Source organism: Hesperophylax consimilis, chromosome 9, assembly GCF_061612785.1.
Source record: "Hesperophylax consimilis isolate HC1 chromosome 9, BYU_Hcon_1.0, whole genome shotgun sequence".
Taxonomy (NCBI): Eukaryota; Metazoa; Arthropoda; class Insecta; order Trichoptera; family Limnephilidae; genus Hesperophylax; species Hesperophylax consimilis.
This window is the reverse complement of record NC_142844.1, coordinates 25,688,564-25,705,770: the sequence shown is the minus strand read 5'-3', so window position 1 is coordinate 25,705,770 and position 17,207 is coordinate 25,688,564. Positions and strand designations below refer to the sequence as shown.

Genomic DNA, 17,207 nt, shown 5'->3' with positions numbered 1-17,207 from the left:
TAATTAATACTATTCATGTTAAAGAAAAAAAGGAGGAACGAGTAAAAAAAAGAATTTACTTAGTTGCAAACACTATTAAATTTTTTTTTTTTTTAAATGTATAAAGAAGGGTTAGTCTTAATCTAGGCTTAATAATAGTCTTAAATTATAATTCTTATCTGGAACCGCGGATCTCCACGTTCGCACTTATCACCGACAACACAAGCGGCAACTTGGGTTAGATCCGAAGGGCGGAATTAGTCCAGCCTGGGCCAAGGCTCCGAAGGGCGGAGTCGGCAGGCAGCGACTCCTGAGAGGGCAGCTTCCTGGTAGGAAGATCCTCGGCGCCGCTCCAAGGGGAAGAGCAGGAAGTTTCTCGGCGGAGGCGAGACGGTAACTTCTGCTAGGGCAGTTTCCTGGTCGGCAGAGCCTCGGCGCCGCTCCAAGGGGGAGAGCAGGAAGTTTCTCGGCGGAGGCGAGACGGTAACTTCTGCTAGGGCAGTTACCTGGTCGGCAGAGCCTCGGCGCCGCTCCAAGGGGGAGAGCAGGATGATGACTCCCAAGATGATGACTGTCGAGTGCGAATGGGAACTGTCGAGAACTAGGCGAGATCGTGACCTCCGAGAGGGCAGCTTCCTGGGCGGAGGCGCCTCGGCGACCTCCCCAAGGGGAGGTGAGATGATGACTCTCCAGTGCCAAAAAATAAACTGTTGAGGAATGGAATCTGTTGTCAGCTGCGCAATCCGGCGACCGTAGCGCGCCTGTCGTGGGGTGCTGAAACTAAAGTGGTTCCGATTTACACCACTACGGTACGTTGTTTGAGTCCGTGGCGCTGGCATCGACATTCTCACCGCTAGAGTTATTATTATTTTAAATATGTTTACCATACTTTTTTTGAGTGTCCTATCAATGACCAATTTCCAAACTTCATGCATGAATTGGTAAAACTTGATATTAAATTGCATACCAGTATACCCTGCCTTCTTAGTATAAACACTCCTGAAATTTACCATTTGTTGGCAAAATTTATTTATAAAAATGGCCTTAATATCTGACCATAATAATAAATATAAACCAAATTTCTTTCACTTTCATTTGTATTCATTTGTTCGGGTTCCTATTTTCATCTTTATTTTCATCTATTTTTACTAATCCCAACTCTGCATATTTTGACTGAGTTAAAACACTATTATTTATGTATTTGTATATTTTTCTTGTTGGCACACTCATTACACATCTGCGTATTATATTTACGGGGTTTGTAGTGAATTTTCTTAGATACAAAAACTTTTTAACATTATGTAGGTACCTTCCGCCGTAAGAAACGACAGCGTAATATCTAACGGCACATTTCATTTTGTTTGGAGATTGAACCGATGGAACTTAGGTCTTTATTGTATTTGAAAAAAATCACTGTTATTGTTTCACAGTGTTGACGGAATTGAAACATTTAGGCGCCTATAATAATTTATATTTTAGAAAATTAAAATTATAGGTGTACTAATGATCCCGGGCAGACATTTTCCTGCCACAGAACGCCTTATCGTAAGAGGAAGTTAAATTTTGTGGTTGTATTTATTTTTAAATCATAAATCTGAAAAAAAATCATAAGGGACTGTCATAAGGGACTGTCCCATAAGGGACTGTCCCAGTCCCGTAAGGGACTGGGACACGGTCAAGCGGCTTGATCGCAAGCACGTAGTTTATTGTCTATGGCACTTTGTGACAAGCATTTTGACCGTGTACCGAAGCTGGCTTGCAAGCATTGCGCAATTCTACGTGCTTGCGGCGGGGCTTGATGCGAATTTATATTTTTGTGGGAATAGACAAACGACAATAGACAAATAAATATCACGTATCATAAACAATGATATAAATTGAATAAAATTGTTATAAAATAGGTACTTAGTTATTGTTTTTGTGTTCAATTTTTTAGAAATCCATCTAATTTAAAAATTCTGGAAGTATTTTCGTATTTTTTAATAATTATGACAGCGGTTTTCAAGGTCATTAATAATCAAACTGTAGAATAAATAATTTTCTGAATTTTCAATCGAGAAAACATATTTTTTGTATGAATACCGCACAAGATATTCATACAAAAAATAGCTGTAGCCTGTAATACACTTTGCAAATGCTCATGGGTAAAGCGGTACCTTAACTTGTACCATTCTTGACACCAAATTCGTTTCTTTTTATTATTTTATTCAAACATAAAGCTAACGTAAGAGCCAAGAACGCTTTGTCTTTGACCAGAGGCGGATTTGCAGTCTTGGCCGCCCTAGGCCCCAGACCATGTAGCCGCCCCTTTCTCAGTACCCATCATAGGTGTGGCGAGGGTGGCTGCGGGGCGTGGGGGCGCGCTGTGTGCTGTGTGTGAACACGCTCTTGCATATCGCTATTTCGTACGTAGAATATTTAGGTACTTAGGAAGAAATTTCTTGTTACCATCTGTGTCTTTTTTGTCACGATTGGCCGCCCCTAATATCTGGCCGCCCTAGGCCCGGGCCTACATAGGCCTAAGGGCAAATCCGCCTCTGTCTTTGACAGATTCCATTTTGCCGCGAGTCACGAAATGACAGGAAGGCATAGAAGTACATATACATAGACCACCACGAAATCACAGGAAGGCGCGGCCATGCTTGACGGAGAGGCTTGATGCGGGCTGTCAAGCCGCTAAGCATAGACAATAATAGACAACAATAGACAAAAAAACTACGTGCTTGCGATCAAGCCGCTTGACCGTGTCCCAGTCCACTTACGTTGTATGTATTTCTCAATAATATGAATGCGGGGAACTACATGAAATAAAAACCTTGATTATATATTTTTTTTATTTTATAATCAGTCTTATACATTAAAAATGTAAAGCAATCTTTCTTTTGGTAATCAGTTTTTAAAATTACTTGCTTGTAAAGAAAACATAATTATGACATTTATTGAACAAAATTAGTACCTATCCTAATTAACATAAAAAACAACATAATATCTTCTTATCTTCAATGAACATTTATAAGTATTTCTTATTATTAAAATAAAAAGTAGATTTTTTAAGTTAACAAACTCAGTTATATGTATTAAAGCAAGATTGTATGTACAAGATGCACAGTAATATTAGTAGTATATATTATATATATATCCAAAAATTCTAAACATGAACTGTTTGATAAAAACAAAAAAATGAAAAAGAACATATTTCTTATAACCATACCTACATAATCTAATCAAATCAAAGTCACAATTGTGACAACCAAAAATATCATAATCTCCTTATATTTTTTATAACTTACTTATATTTTTTAATTAAGGGTAAATTATGATGTAAGAAGACTAAAGCTTCTGCTTCAAACCGTAATCGGAATAGCCGACTAGTCGGTCTTATTACAACCGACTAATCGGCTAGTCGGCTAGTCGGCGAAAGTCATAATCGGCACATCTCTAATTTTTATATATTACGATTATCTGACTTCTAAATAAAAAAATCTAAATGTTCGTTTCTTGGAAATCTCCGAAAGTTCTTCATCGATGGCTTTAAAATTTCACAACATTGCATTAAAATACGCATGTGTTATTTCATACCTATATATATAATAAACATACACATTCACAAAATTTCATTGAAATCTGTTGTGCGGTCTTGAAAATTAGCGTGTACGAACATAGTGGCACGTGATTTAAATATCAGTGGCGGTCGGTGACTTTTTGTAGAAGGGATTCTGCACATCAAATGTTTATACTCTTTCTTACTACGTACTTCCATAAATCCATTAAGCTCCATAACTCAATAATTACACAGATACAAAATAACTTAAATTTGTTATTTGTATAAACGAATAAAAAAAACCATGACATACCTGAGTATTCATTCACTTAAACCTGAGGTCGATTCGACGCTCCTTCTTCATGAAGTCATCGATGACACGGTCGTGAAATATAGTCTTCTCCTTTAAGGCTAGCAATAGTGTTTTCTCAATAGAGATGATTGCAATTGCACGGGATGAAAGTCGGTCTTCGCCTACTGTGCTGCGGTTATAAGTTTTAATCCTTTTCATTGTGATTTATATATATATATTATATATATAGGCCACCGATCGGTGGCCGAGTTGACATCGCGCTTGGGTCCCACTCGGGCGTAGTGTGTTCAATTCCTCGGCTGGCTAAGTCCTCCATCACAACACAAGCAACATTTTCAGCTTACTGTGGTGGTAGTAGGAGATTTTCAAATATTGTCAGGTTATTCGTAACCCGGGAATGTTTGTCTTTTTTTTAAATTAAATTAAATTATATAAATCACGTGTTACTAAGTTCCTATACGGTAATTTCGATAACCGATTTCAATGAAATTTTGTGAATGTGTATGGTTGGTTCCAGGTTGAAACATAGGATAGTTTTGGCGCTGTTGTCGAGATCTAAAGTTTTCTTAACGAATTTTGTTTTTCTTTCAGCAGAGTAAGAGCATTTTTTATTGATTAGTTTGATGGCGTCACACCGTTTTTTTCAATGTTCAACTAGACACTTGAAAGCAAATTGACAAGTTTAGTGTGAACCTTCTTTCTTCCTTCTTCAATAAAAGTTGATCAACTAAAATTGAAACGTCTGAATCGATATTACCCACAAAGATATCAACCACTTACAAAGCTTTGTGGTTTTGTTATGGTTGATTTCAAAGCACATGACAATGAACAGTAAAACATGATAAGTCTGATGGTCCAAGAATTCAAAACCAAATGAGGAACTGGGATATAGGAAAATGAAACAAGGGTTGAAGCTTGTCACAAATCAAGAGACATAACCTCACAATGTATGTGGGCTTGGTCTATATCCCCATATTGCTCGCCATACATTTCCAATGAGGCCATGCTTAAGATTCAAGTACTGTTAGGAACTTTATGCTACATTGCTATTTTGTAATAAAAGTAAAATAAACACAGTAATTTGGCCATTTATTTTTTTTAGAAAGTTTTTTGATACATTGTCATATGATCCAATTGGAACAATTGGAAAAATAAAGTCGCTATCCGCGTCTGTCTGTTTGTGCGCTTAGTTCTTCTAAACTAAGCAACAGATTTTGATAGAGTTTTAACTATCATTTAGAGAATTTCTTCCGGAAGGTTTACATATATAATACATGCAAATTATATTTATAGAAAGTAGAGAAAAGTCGATGTTTTGTAATCAAGTCGTAAAATAAATATTTCCATTGCTAACGCCGGCTAAACCTTATGAGATACATTAAAATAATGTACTACGTAATTGTATTTCTTAAAAAGACCTACAGAAAAATTTGTGATGGTATAGGTATGTCTATCTCCTGGGGGTAATCCCCCAGCAATGAAGAGAAAGGAAGAAGTCTACAAAGAAGGAAGAAGTTTTACAAAAGTATATGTATGTAGATATTGTGTTATGGGTTCAATCAAAAACCAAAATAAGGACATAAATTTATGGCTTTGCACAACTGGTGTAAAGGTGAGATAGATGTGCAATTGTATTTCTTAAAAAGACCTACAGAAAAATTTGTGATGGTATAGGTATGTCTATCTCCTGGGGGTAATCCCCCAGCAATGAAGAGAAAGGAAGAAGTCTACAAAGAAGGAAGAAGTTTTACAAAAGTATATGTATGTAGATATTGTGTTATGGGTTCAATCAAAAACCAAAATAAGGACATAAATTTATGGCTTTGCACAACTGGTGTAAAGGTGAGATAGATGTGCAAGTTTAAAAATCAAACGTTAAGATTTAAATAAAAAAAGGTAGAATTCTTTCTAGGAGTAAATACTGTAGACAACTAGTAAGACTTACAAGAAAAATAGGTAAATATATCTAAGTATTACACCCTGTTTACACTATACAATGTAGTGCACCGTGAGGCAGTTATCGTCTCAATCTAGGTGTTAACAACCAGGTTATAGTAACAAATTATTAATCAATTCAATAAAAATACAATATTAATACAATTGAAGGTCTTGGGATAAAAACCTCAAATATCGCAAATGAATTATTTTCCAAGAGAGCATTTAAACTGTAAACCATGGTTCTACTGTTGATGTTTAAAACATATCAAATCAGAGATCCAGCTAAAGCACTGAATAGGTTTGGCAAATATTATTAAGTATTTATAATTAAATGTTAATCAAAAAACAAAGTGACATTTGCTATTTTTTCTTTACAATAAGCTATGCTATATAAATTTACTATGAAAAGTAACAATTCACAAATGTCACATAGTAAGTGATTATAGTGCCACATGGCGGTTAAAAGGAGAACTAATGGACATTTGCGCCAACAATTTGCAGTTTTCAAACAAATTTTGTGAACTATTGCTATTTTTACCAAATTTTTGAGAGTCAATTTGAAGGATAGTTTTATTATTTAACAAGAACTGTTAACTGTTTTTATCCCAAAGACTTCAATTACATGATTAAAACTAAAACAAAAACTCTCACGTTGCAATTTAAAGACAAGAGAATTTTAAGTTTATTATCAATGGTAAGCACATTGCATTTTAAGAATTACAAAGAGATATCCAATAGTCTTTTAACTTTACGATAATCTTTTCTTGTTTTGCTCTATTACAACTGTCCATCTTTTTGGCTAATTTCATGGACACCTTTTTCAATGATTGCCATTGTACTAAACCAATATCTTTTGTGAGAGAAAGACCATCATTCGCATTTCTGAATGATTCTTCGGTTTTGAGAAGCTTTAAAAGCGATTCGGAACATTTTATTAAATCAACAGAATGATTTGGCTTCTTCTGGGATTTTTTAATATGAACTTTATCAGCGTTGGGTGGCAAAAAAGTGTCTTTAACATCAGACACCAAACCATTACTAACATTCACAGTTTTTTGTTTACAATTTGAAGTAATGCATGAAATTTTATCAGATTTTTTATTAAATTTGATTGGTTTATCTTCATTTTGAATGGGAATGATATTACTAATCTTTTCAAATGAATTATTAAAAGGAATTACATTTTTAATTGAAATAGTAGAGTTATCAATGTTGCCGCTTTTAAATCTCTTATCTTTCAAATCATTTGGAACGGAATACAAACTTTTTTGAATTTTCATAAATTCTTTTCTTGAAATTTTGTCACCTAGATCATTGTTACTAATTTTTGTAATGTTTGACTTTGGCTGCATATTTTCATATTGAATTGTTTGAATAATATCTTTTGGCTTTTTATTAACTCGTAGAATGGTTTTAACAAGTTCAGCAGGGTTATCCTTTTCTGGAATATCTAAAATATTTTTATTAAAAGTGTCAGCGGATAACACGGATTCAATAAAATCTGACACAACATTATTTGCTCCTGATTTCCACAATAATTTAGAATCATTCTCAAAAGCATCGTAGTCAAGCCACTCAAATAAGTTATTAGGTAAAATGTAGTCCAATGGTAAAAATGGAACGCCTACCAATTTTAACCTATCTCTTAATGTTAGTAATTTTTTATACCATTTGCAAGAATTTTGAACTAATCTATTTGTTAAATGCCAAACTCTTGAAAGCACGGTATATGGCATCAAAGAAAGCCAAGCTGAATCGCCGCGCTTTATCCTTTCAAAATAAAACGTGGCGGCGTTTTTTGAACAAACCACAATTCGAAAAACTATCTTCGCAAAAGTTTGAAAACGAACCAAAACATATTCCAACATTTGACGAGTGGGCAGATACATGTCAGAAGATGAACTTGTGGGCAGCATAGATAAAAAAGTTTTTAGATCATTTAAGATTTCGAAATTCAAATATTTCAATAGGGCGATATTTGTCCGTCGAACATATGAATGTCCTATGTCATGTCTGAATTTCCTTCCCATTAAGTATAGCAATCTTGAAACTATGGCAGCTTCTCTATGCAGGCATTGTTGGTTTTCCAAGAAGTAAATTGCATCGGATAAAGCAGTTTTTGAGTGATCCACATCTAAAAGAAGATATTTAAGGTTAATGAGAGATACGTAATAAATACATTTTGAACGGCGGAAAGAAGGTTGTGGGATAAATGTATTATGTTAATAAACAAAATACGTGGAATAAAGCTTTTGATCAAAGCACAGTCTATACATTATTTATGATAATACATAATATATGATGCATAAATTTGACGAGTATTTTACCGATTTTTTCCCCGTCACTCTTATAGGTATTTACAGGAGGAGCTTCCAGCGCGGGGTTATTCCAAAATGTTTCCATGTTTACAATTTGCTATAAAACTTTAACGAATCAAACCACAAACCGCACATGGACCTCAATTTTAACTGTCAAACGTCAAACCATAAATAAATCTCATACCGCATGTCAAATGTCAAACTGACAACCTGTGATAACCATAAACCAAAAGATTTTACCATAAACAAACCACTATTCCATTCACCATTTTACTTTACAAGGAACTAGAAGCGTAGTTATTATTTCAAAAGAGTTTAATATTTGACAAATGCTCCTCTAGTATGGTTAAAAAAAATGATTCAATTTCGTTTATGTTTCACATGTACCTAAATTACTTATGTATGTACTTCAGTCTGATATCTATCTATCTATATAAATAAAAATATTAATTATCGTTTCTTCAAAATGTTAAATTTCCGCAAGTCTCAAATTTGATAATTGTTAATGTTTTTTACACATATGTAATCAGATAAGCCTTATCTACATTCCTTATTTTTTCTAAGCGTGTCATTTTAGAAAATCCGAGAGCAATACTAGTATTTTATCGCCATCGCATAATGGAATGTTGAAATGTGCAGGGGCTAATCTAAACAGTCAGCTTTTCAGCAAATGCTGATTGGGACCATGCTGGAACCCTCTGGGGTTCTCTTGCAGTTCCGTCTTTATCATACGTTTGGGAATCCGACGCAATTGCCACTCGGCTACTAGTCAGCTAAGCTGATATGTCTTAAAGGTTTCCGTTTTAAGCAATACTAAAAGATTTCCGACTGAATTAAAAGTCGAAACCTGCTGTGCTTTTTCCATGCTTTGTGGAGGTTATAATTATTCATATTCCACTCCAATTCAATTATAGATACCATGGAAAAAATAAGCCTGTGGCACTTTCCCGTGTCTTTGTGAGAATTATAACAAATTTTCCATTTACTCCAGTTGGGGATGTTCATGCCTTGCTCCACAGGGTTTCGAAATTATTGAGGAATATGAAATAATGTTGATTTAATTTTAAGTTGACATTTTCAAATGCTAAAGATTATTTTTATCCCACAGTTTGAAATAATAATAGCGGTATTTTGAATTTTAAAAACAATTTTTAACTTTTAAATGCTCTTAGTCTCATTATCTCGATTAGGTGGCACGACACTGTCTTGCATGAGCCCATTTAATAAAATGATGGAAACATTATTTATGGTTTCTTATTTTCCTGTGGGTTTGTGGGCCCCCGAACTCAGTGTGCCCATGGGCCCTTTACAACGTCACAACATTTAGCATTTGATAAATATTTGTCAAGGTTTGCAAATTTTAAACAAATAATTTTTTATATTAAATGAAAAAATTTGTACTTATTACCCAAATGACCCTTGTCATTTGTAATTGATTTTTTTTTTTTTAGTTTCGTGTGAAGTCGTAATTACAATTTACACGATTAAAAAACCATCGGCAAGTAACATTAAAAACTTTATCTTTGTTTGTGTTCAAAATTTTAATATTTTAAATTTTCAATTTGTAATTTTAAAATTTGAAAGAGATTCTCATCTGCTTTCAAGAACAGTATTTTATTTAGAAATACGTTCATAAATAGCGAATTTATTTGGAATCAAATGTAATGCGAAAATATTTCCCGCGGAATCTGCATTCTGACAGTTCCTCTAAGACATTGCAAAGTGTCAGAGGCTTTAGAGGTTAACCCTTCAGTACTTTCATCACTTTTGAACATTTTGCAAAGTTTTCTGCGTATTTAAAATGCGCTATATACATCTTATTTTTTAATTTTCTGTAAAAAGAAATATTGTTTTAGAAACTATATACAATTATATTTACGGTGAATGCATTTAAAATAAAGATGACTATTTCTAATTAATAAAATTTTAATATTAAACGTGAAAAATTTTGTCAAAAACGCTCTCCCCATTTTTACTTAAATTTTTGCTCCTATCATAGAAAAATTGAGAGAACTCGATATTTCGAAAACACGTTCGTTTTGTTTGGGGAATTTGTAAGAAAATAGTTCACTTTTATGTTCCTATAATAAAGAGTGAGATATATTTTTTTTAAATTTAAGGCGATTTGATTAATCTTTATAACGTATTGGTGTACATTATGAATACCAAAAAATATGCTTTAGATAAACTGAAGGTTTTCCTATCGTTTAGCTTGAGTAGAATACAAATAAAAAAATAAATTACTCAATAAAAAATATAAATATAAACTACTAAAAATTTTTTGTTTTCCACAGAAATGTATGAACGCGTAAAGGAAACAACTTTAAAAATACAGTTTTATAGCTAAGATTATCTGTGACAGTTTCACTTGATAATTTTTTTTGCTTTCTTATAAAATTATTTACAAAATAAATAAAATCCAGTTTTGTGCTTGAAATCGACCGTTTCTATACTCCGCTTGTCAAGCGATTTTAATGCCTATTACCTACAATATAAGGTATACTAAGAATATACGCATTTTTGGCTTGTAGCTTCCTCTTAAACCGATTGTTACGATAGCGGCGCGAAATATGAATTATTTATTTTGGCTATTTTTTTAAATTTTATTATTTTAGATTCTAGTATAAATGTTTGAGGCAAACTGGAAAGAATTATTATTTCTCTTTCTAACGTCAAAATTTTTTTTTCCGTATGATAGAAAAAAAGATAGAAAATACATTTATAAAATATGGACGCCCGGTCATATATGACCATCAAAAGCTGGAGGGGTTAAAGGAGTTTTTTTTAACCCCCTCCTTCCCCTAGGGGCCCCATGGAAACGTTCTTATGTTCATAGGAGAGTAGTTTATTTATGGTTCATACGTTTGCCGACAGCTTTTCGAGTCTCCGTCCCTGGTTATGTAGGTAGAAAATATTTTACTTAGGACTTAGGTAATTTCTCGATACAGCTGTTTTAAGTCGTTGTTTATTTTAATCATATAAACATAATATTAAAGTAAAATACACAACGTTCACTAAAAAAACTTTTCCCCATGAAACACATAGTAAAACAACTTGTCTAAAAACATTAAAACAATAATCTGTAGAAACATAGATTTTATCCTTGTAAGCATATTTATTCATACGTTATTTGTTTATAATTTTGATTTAGAAATGACGTAATTGCTGATAATAGGTAACGATTACACAGCCTACAGAACTAATTTCTCAAATAATACGTACTATTTATTATCACAATTCAGTAGCCGGCCATGGCAATATAAGTTTATCGATTGGTCATTATTTGGTTCCGACTATGGCGCATGAGCACTCGGTTATTCCATGGTTCTTCCCGAGTGAATCTACAAGAAACAGACTGTGACAGATCTTATTGTGTTATAAAGAACTAAACACTGAAAGAAATCATTGGTTCATAGTTAGTAATATATTATCGGTTGAATTTTGTGATGTTTCAAGTTATTCGTAAAAATCTCACATGGATTCTTGTTAGAATCAACGGTTTTCAGTGCTAATGACGTGAGTTGCAATTTAACTGGTTGTGTTTTCGATTTTAGTTTATTAACTAACGCGCGACGAGTTAATTAATACTACGAAATGTGCACCTTTGTATCAGGTAAACTGAGAATTTTGTGTGGTAGGTTGATTCTTCTAGATAATAAATGCAGTGAACATAGTAGTGAATAAAAAATAATAGTGTTTTGTGAAAGTGAATTATTTGAATCATTATGGGTAATTTACAAGGGGGCGAGGGCAAACATCCCAAAAACGGCAAATCGCCAGGGAGAGGGAAAAGCTTCATGAAAAATAAAAAGGAAACTGCCAAAGAAAAGAAGAGAATTAAATCAGAGTCCCAATTATCGAATAATCTGATTATTGAGACGGCCCCCAGTTTACGAGGATCAACAGAACAAATCGTAACCGAAAACATTGCCGCGGAGAGGGAAGTACCTTCTCAGTCGTCGGTCATTCAGAAAACTGTTTTACCGACAGTCTACGTAGATTCGGACGGGCGAGGGGCGGGAGGGGATGATTCTAACTGTCAGACCGGTGGCTTACGGTCAACGAACCGCGAGAACTCTGCGGTGCATTCTTCTAATCATAACAAAGACTCCGAACTCTCCGACAGAAATTCTACGCTTATCACAGACTCTTGGAAACAAGTTAAGAAACTTTCCGACCCCAAAGGACCTAATAATTCAACGAGAAAAGAATTAACTCCCCCGAGCAAAGAATCAAGTTCTGAATCCGTGTTTACGGACCCGTTAACACCGGTGGGCTTCGCTGCAGAAATAAATCAGTGTTATTATTCGGAAGAGAGTGTAAATGTTAACTTGGAAGAAGGCAAACGATACGTCAAACCTATCGGCTCTAAAACAAAGTTTTGTGAGAACGGCGCAAGTTCACATCATAAAAAAGACGCACAAAGTCGTGAAAAGTTAGGGAAACTGAGCGTGTCAAAAGTGAGTTGTGTCAGTCTAGATGACATCTTAGATGAGGATAATATTTTTATTCTTACCGACACAATGCCGGACGCGGGCGCTGACGACGTTGGTGAAAATTCAAATTTAGATTTCCATCAAGTGTCAAATCAGAATGTCTTGGATAAAGTGAGTCCCGTCGAAGATATTACTAAAAAAATCGACGTAGATCACATCGATGGTGAAGTTATTGTTTCTAATGACCAAACAGTTAACAAAAGTGATTTCGTGATGGGCAATTGGGAAACCACATCAGGAAAGAAAGAAAAAGCCGATGCTGCATCGAAAGAAAATGATAATTTGGACAGTCCAGAAGTCAAACTGAGAGGGTCTGCTCTTTCGACTTCATTCACCCTTTCCAGACATAGGAAAGTGGACTTACCACCTTCAAAAGTTAACGAGGCCTGTCTGCAAGGTAATTACACTATTTATCATTGCTTTACTAAAAATAACAGTGGAATTTTGCCATTTACCGAATGATACTAGTCTGAATATTAATATTTTTTGCAGAGATGGTGATTTTTTTGTGGTAACAGTTATTTGACCTCGTAATTCGTAATTATAGTAATTGGTTCTGCATCTTGTTGATTATCTCGCCTAAATGTTAAAATGTTTCACGAAAGCAACATCGACGGAATGTAATGCATACGATAAGTTTTGTAAATAACCCCATTTATTTTATCTCGGTTCTCGGTTCGTTGGAGTTTGTTCATGTTGCTTTATAGTCAGGTAGACACCCAGGTATTCGGTTCTGGTCCAGAAATTTTAGTATCTGTCCGGTGATAAGAAAATAATTATTTGTCACCTGTCTGTACTGATCAAATATTGCATTTATATTAATAAAGTCCTATTGCGTTTTATGTTTGTTCTGAACTGATAACGTTGTTTACAATGTTTGTTTGAAATTTTATGAATACCTAAATAAATACATAATTTTTCATCTAAATGCCGAATATATTATTATTATGGGGATGAAAAACCAACGACCCAAAAGCTACAAAAACAATCTGTCTTTTATTTTTTTTAAATGTATTGTGTACTAAGCTAAATATTATAACCGCCATTGTTTCAATTAATTTACTTATATCGGTACCTAATTATCAAACATTAAACTTTAAATTCGCCTTCCCTTTTCCGTAACTTTAATTGATAAAATCAAAAAGTCGTTTTGCAAATCCCGCACCTTTTAAAAATACCGCGGGATTGCGGAATAATCCAGAAATCCCCGCGGGATTCTTATTAAGGGGTATTAAATTAAAATGTTGCCAACACGAATTACCTCATCAAACACAAGAGCCTTGTCTCTTTATGATAATATTTTATTATTTTTTCTTGGTCACAGTGCAACATGTAATAATTTGTATGTTTATTGTAAAAAAATACTTACATATTGGTTATCTTTTGTAAATATCTGCGTGATATAAATATTTGCCACATATATTCTCCTTACACTCGTTTCTTCGCTCATTCCCTCTACATGCCCAAACCACCTAAGTGTCCATTTCTTGAACTTACTCATTACGCTTACATCAGCCCTGCACTCTTTGCGGATCTCCACATTTCTCTCACGATCATACATGGTTTTACCACACATTGCCTCAGGGATCTCATTTCTATAGCATTTAGTCTACTTTCACCCTTTCTCTGCCAGTTCCATGCCTCACTTCCATACATCAGGGTAGGTACCAGCACTCCATTGTGGAATGCTAGCTTCGCTTCTTTGGAGATTTTTTGTTAGCGCCAACTGCGTTCAGTCCTCCATTAATGGAGTTACCTGCATTTACCCTTCTTTCAATATCTCTGTCAGCCTTCCCATCTCTCGTAAACATACTTCCTAAATACACAAACTCATCCACCTAATCTAAATATTCCTCATTCACAACTATATTGCACACTGTTTTCGAACTCTCTCTTTCAAACGCCATGACTTTAGACTTACTTATATCCAGAGATGTGCTTTATTTCAAATAAATCCATTTCAAATGGAAATGCAAAATGCAAAATGGGTATTTTCCATTTTGCATTTTAAATGCTTTTCTAAAAACCATTTTGCATTTTGCATTTTAAATGCTTTTCTCAATGCATTTTCCATTTTAAATGCTTTTTTGCAACATTCTTCCTACTATCTCAACTCATCTTTTTTTCATAAGCCCCAAATATCGTAAATATATATATATCACAGTTTGACGACCGGCATAGTCCAGTGGTAACGCATTGGACTGCCATTCCGAAGGTCGCGGGTTCGAACCCGGCGTGCGCAAATAAATTTTATTTGATTAATTTGTGTTATTTCACAATTAATTAATTAAAATAATATATATTATATTTGCGGCACGTTCCAGAGTGGAAGATACTCTCAGTATCGCCCTGGTGTAAGACCACCATTCAGAATTGAAACGTTGCTCCAAATGGATTTAACCGTGTTTAGTGACTAGATCTGAATAGCCAGGTACTTCCCCACCTTCCTCTTTCCCTTCCCCACTTACCTTCAGCCTCACAACATCCCCCAATTGGGGATGCCATAGTCTCACTGGCTCCAGACGGGAGCAGTTGGGACTCTTGTGAGGTATTCACTATAAAAAAAAAAAAAAAAAAAAAAAAAAAAAATATATCAGTCAATCCTCAACCTCGCTATGAGACATAATTTACATTTGTTAAGTTGCTCCCTGGTAGGAGCCCTGGCAATTGAGTGATACCATTACAAAAAATACTGATTCAAATACTGAACGGGGCCATGACGCTGTAATATTAAATGTTAGATAGCAGTTTCTATGTTTTTACGTTGGCAACATTAGTCCTGCGCAAATTTTTTGTGGTTTCATAATCTGTAGTTGTGGTGTTTTTGGATTTACCATCATGTAATATGTTTGTTCTACATTGATGTCCATTATTAAATGACAAAATTGTTTAAAAATTCTATAATTATTTTGATTGTTTGACCTGAGAAACCATTTTGCATTTTCAATGCATTTTGAAAATAGGTATTTTGCATTTTGCATTTGAAATGCTTTTCTAAAAACCATTTTGCATTTTGCATTTTCAAATGGAAAAGTTTTGACCCATTTCCATTTTGCATTTCAAATGGTTTTGGGTACCCATTTTGCACATCTCTGCTTATATCCATCATTAACTCATTCTTCATACATTCCACGCTATTTGGTGGGACTGTCAGCATGTTGTTTTCCTGTAATTTAGCCCTTTTTTCAATCCCGCGAATCCTGCCCATGAAAATCCCGCCAATCCGCGTGATCGAATATTGCTGAAATTCTGCGGGATTGTGGGATGCGGGATTGCAAACCCTAAGTATATAATATAATACATACCAATACATTTCTAATAGGAGTTTGATAAGAATGCAGTAAGATATTTTTGATTAATAAAAAGTGCCTTATTTGTGTTATCATAATTTTTATTTTATTTCAGTATATATGTATAATAAGGAACTCCAGTCCATTTTTTAAAATCAATAATGACCTTCTACATTAAATAACATTACAGTTTTTTTAAAATTTATTGTTATAGTTAGTTTTACTTTTTCAACCAGCAGTTAAGTCGTTGGTACGTGTATTTTGATGTGATGGTTTTTTATTCGTTTTTAAATGACGATTTATAAATTCTACCTATAATAATATATTATAAAACTTATATATTTAATAAATACTATAAAAACAAAATCCGCTTCAGCCTGTTTGTGCGCTTAGTTCTTCTAAACTACGCAACTGATTTTGATTAGGTTTCTTTATCATTTAGAGATTTTTCCCGAAGGTTTATGTATATAATATATGTATATTAAATTTATAACAAGTGGAGAAAAGTCGATGTTTTGTAATCAAGTCGTAAAAAATATTTTCGGGCGCTTACATAGCTAACGCTGTCTAAACCTTATGATATACATATATCAACATAGTGTAATACGGAATTGTAAATCTTAAAAAGGCCTACAGCCACAGACATAGGAATTAATAGACGAGAAGATAATGGCGAGGGGTAAAATCAACTGTTGAAGAACGAAGGGGGTTAAGCTGACTGTGATTCGTCAATAAATCAATCTGACAGTAAATAGGCATCTCGCATTATAATATCACCATTTACTACTTAAAAGTAAAATCTGCTTTTGAATGAATAGACATTTTTACATGGGAGCGCAAATTACTCGCCACGTTATGAACTAATTTGCGAAGTCCAAATTCGGCAAAGTAAATTTCTTCTGTTTGCAGAGTCGTAGTTAGTTTCAGAGTATTTAGTTAAGACACTTTTACAAATGTTTCATAATTTACTTACCCCAGTAAACAACGATGAGCACACTTGAGAATCGCTACATTGTGATGTGATAGTATATGTTTCTAAAACTGATCCATATAATACGGTGTGAATAAGCTTAAAATAAAGTAAAATAATGCTTACTTATGGAATGTAATACGACAATTGGGTTTATTCTCTTTTTCACATCTATTTTTACAAGTTTTCATATCACAAGTCAACATTTTGCCGTGTTATTTCGTAAAATGAACCGATGATGCCTCGACCATAGTTCGCACAAGAATGATGACGTCACGTTTTCAAATTTCACTTGAGGCCATACGCGAGCACAGCCGGCTCCAATGGAACCGGTATGGGGAGTGGGGATAATACGCTTTTAA

The 17,207-nt window shown here is 34.2% G+C and overlaps 2 protein-coding genes across 2 annotated transcripts in view; one reads left to right on the top strand and one right to left on the bottom strand.

Annotated features, from left to right (window-relative positions):
* Window positions 1-6,023: 6,023 nt before the first annotated feature.
* On the bottom strand, window positions 6,024-8,298 carry LOC149421121 (uncharacterized). Its single transcript, XM_089635376.1, has 2 exons — window positions 8,099-8,298; window positions 6,024-7,905 (listed from the first exon to the last, which is right to left on the bottom strand). The coding sequence occupies exons 1-2, from the start codon at window positions 8,172-8,174 to the stop codon at window positions 6,482-6,484; spliced, it is 1,500 nt and encodes a 499-aa protein (XP_089491502.1). The 5' UTR covers window positions 8,175-8,298; the 3' UTR covers window positions 6,024-6,481.
* Window positions 8,299-12,493: 4,195 nt separating this feature from the next.
* LOC149421119 (uncharacterized) overlaps window positions 12,494-17,207 on the top strand; it is a 61,475-nt gene continuing 56,761 nt past the window's right edge. Inside the window, exon 1 of the mRNA XM_089635824.1 lies at window positions 12,494-12,982. Within this exon, the coding sequence (XP_089491950.1) occupies window positions 12,613-12,982 (370 nt within the window). The 5' untranslated portion in view covers window positions 12,494-12,612. The remainder of the gene's footprint in view (window positions 12,983-17,207) is intronic.

What these genes read in the sequence shown, in the direction of transcription:
- LOC149421121 (XM_089635376.1), bottom strand. Translation starts at nt 8,174, where the DNA reads ATGGAAACATTTTGGAATAACCCCGCGCTGGAAGCTCCTCCTGTAAAT. An exon ending in GAGTGACGGGGAAAAAATCG is followed by an intron (nt 7,906 to 8,098) that starts GTAAAATACTCG and finishes ATCTTCTTTTAG; the next exon opens with ATGTGGATCACTCAAAAACT.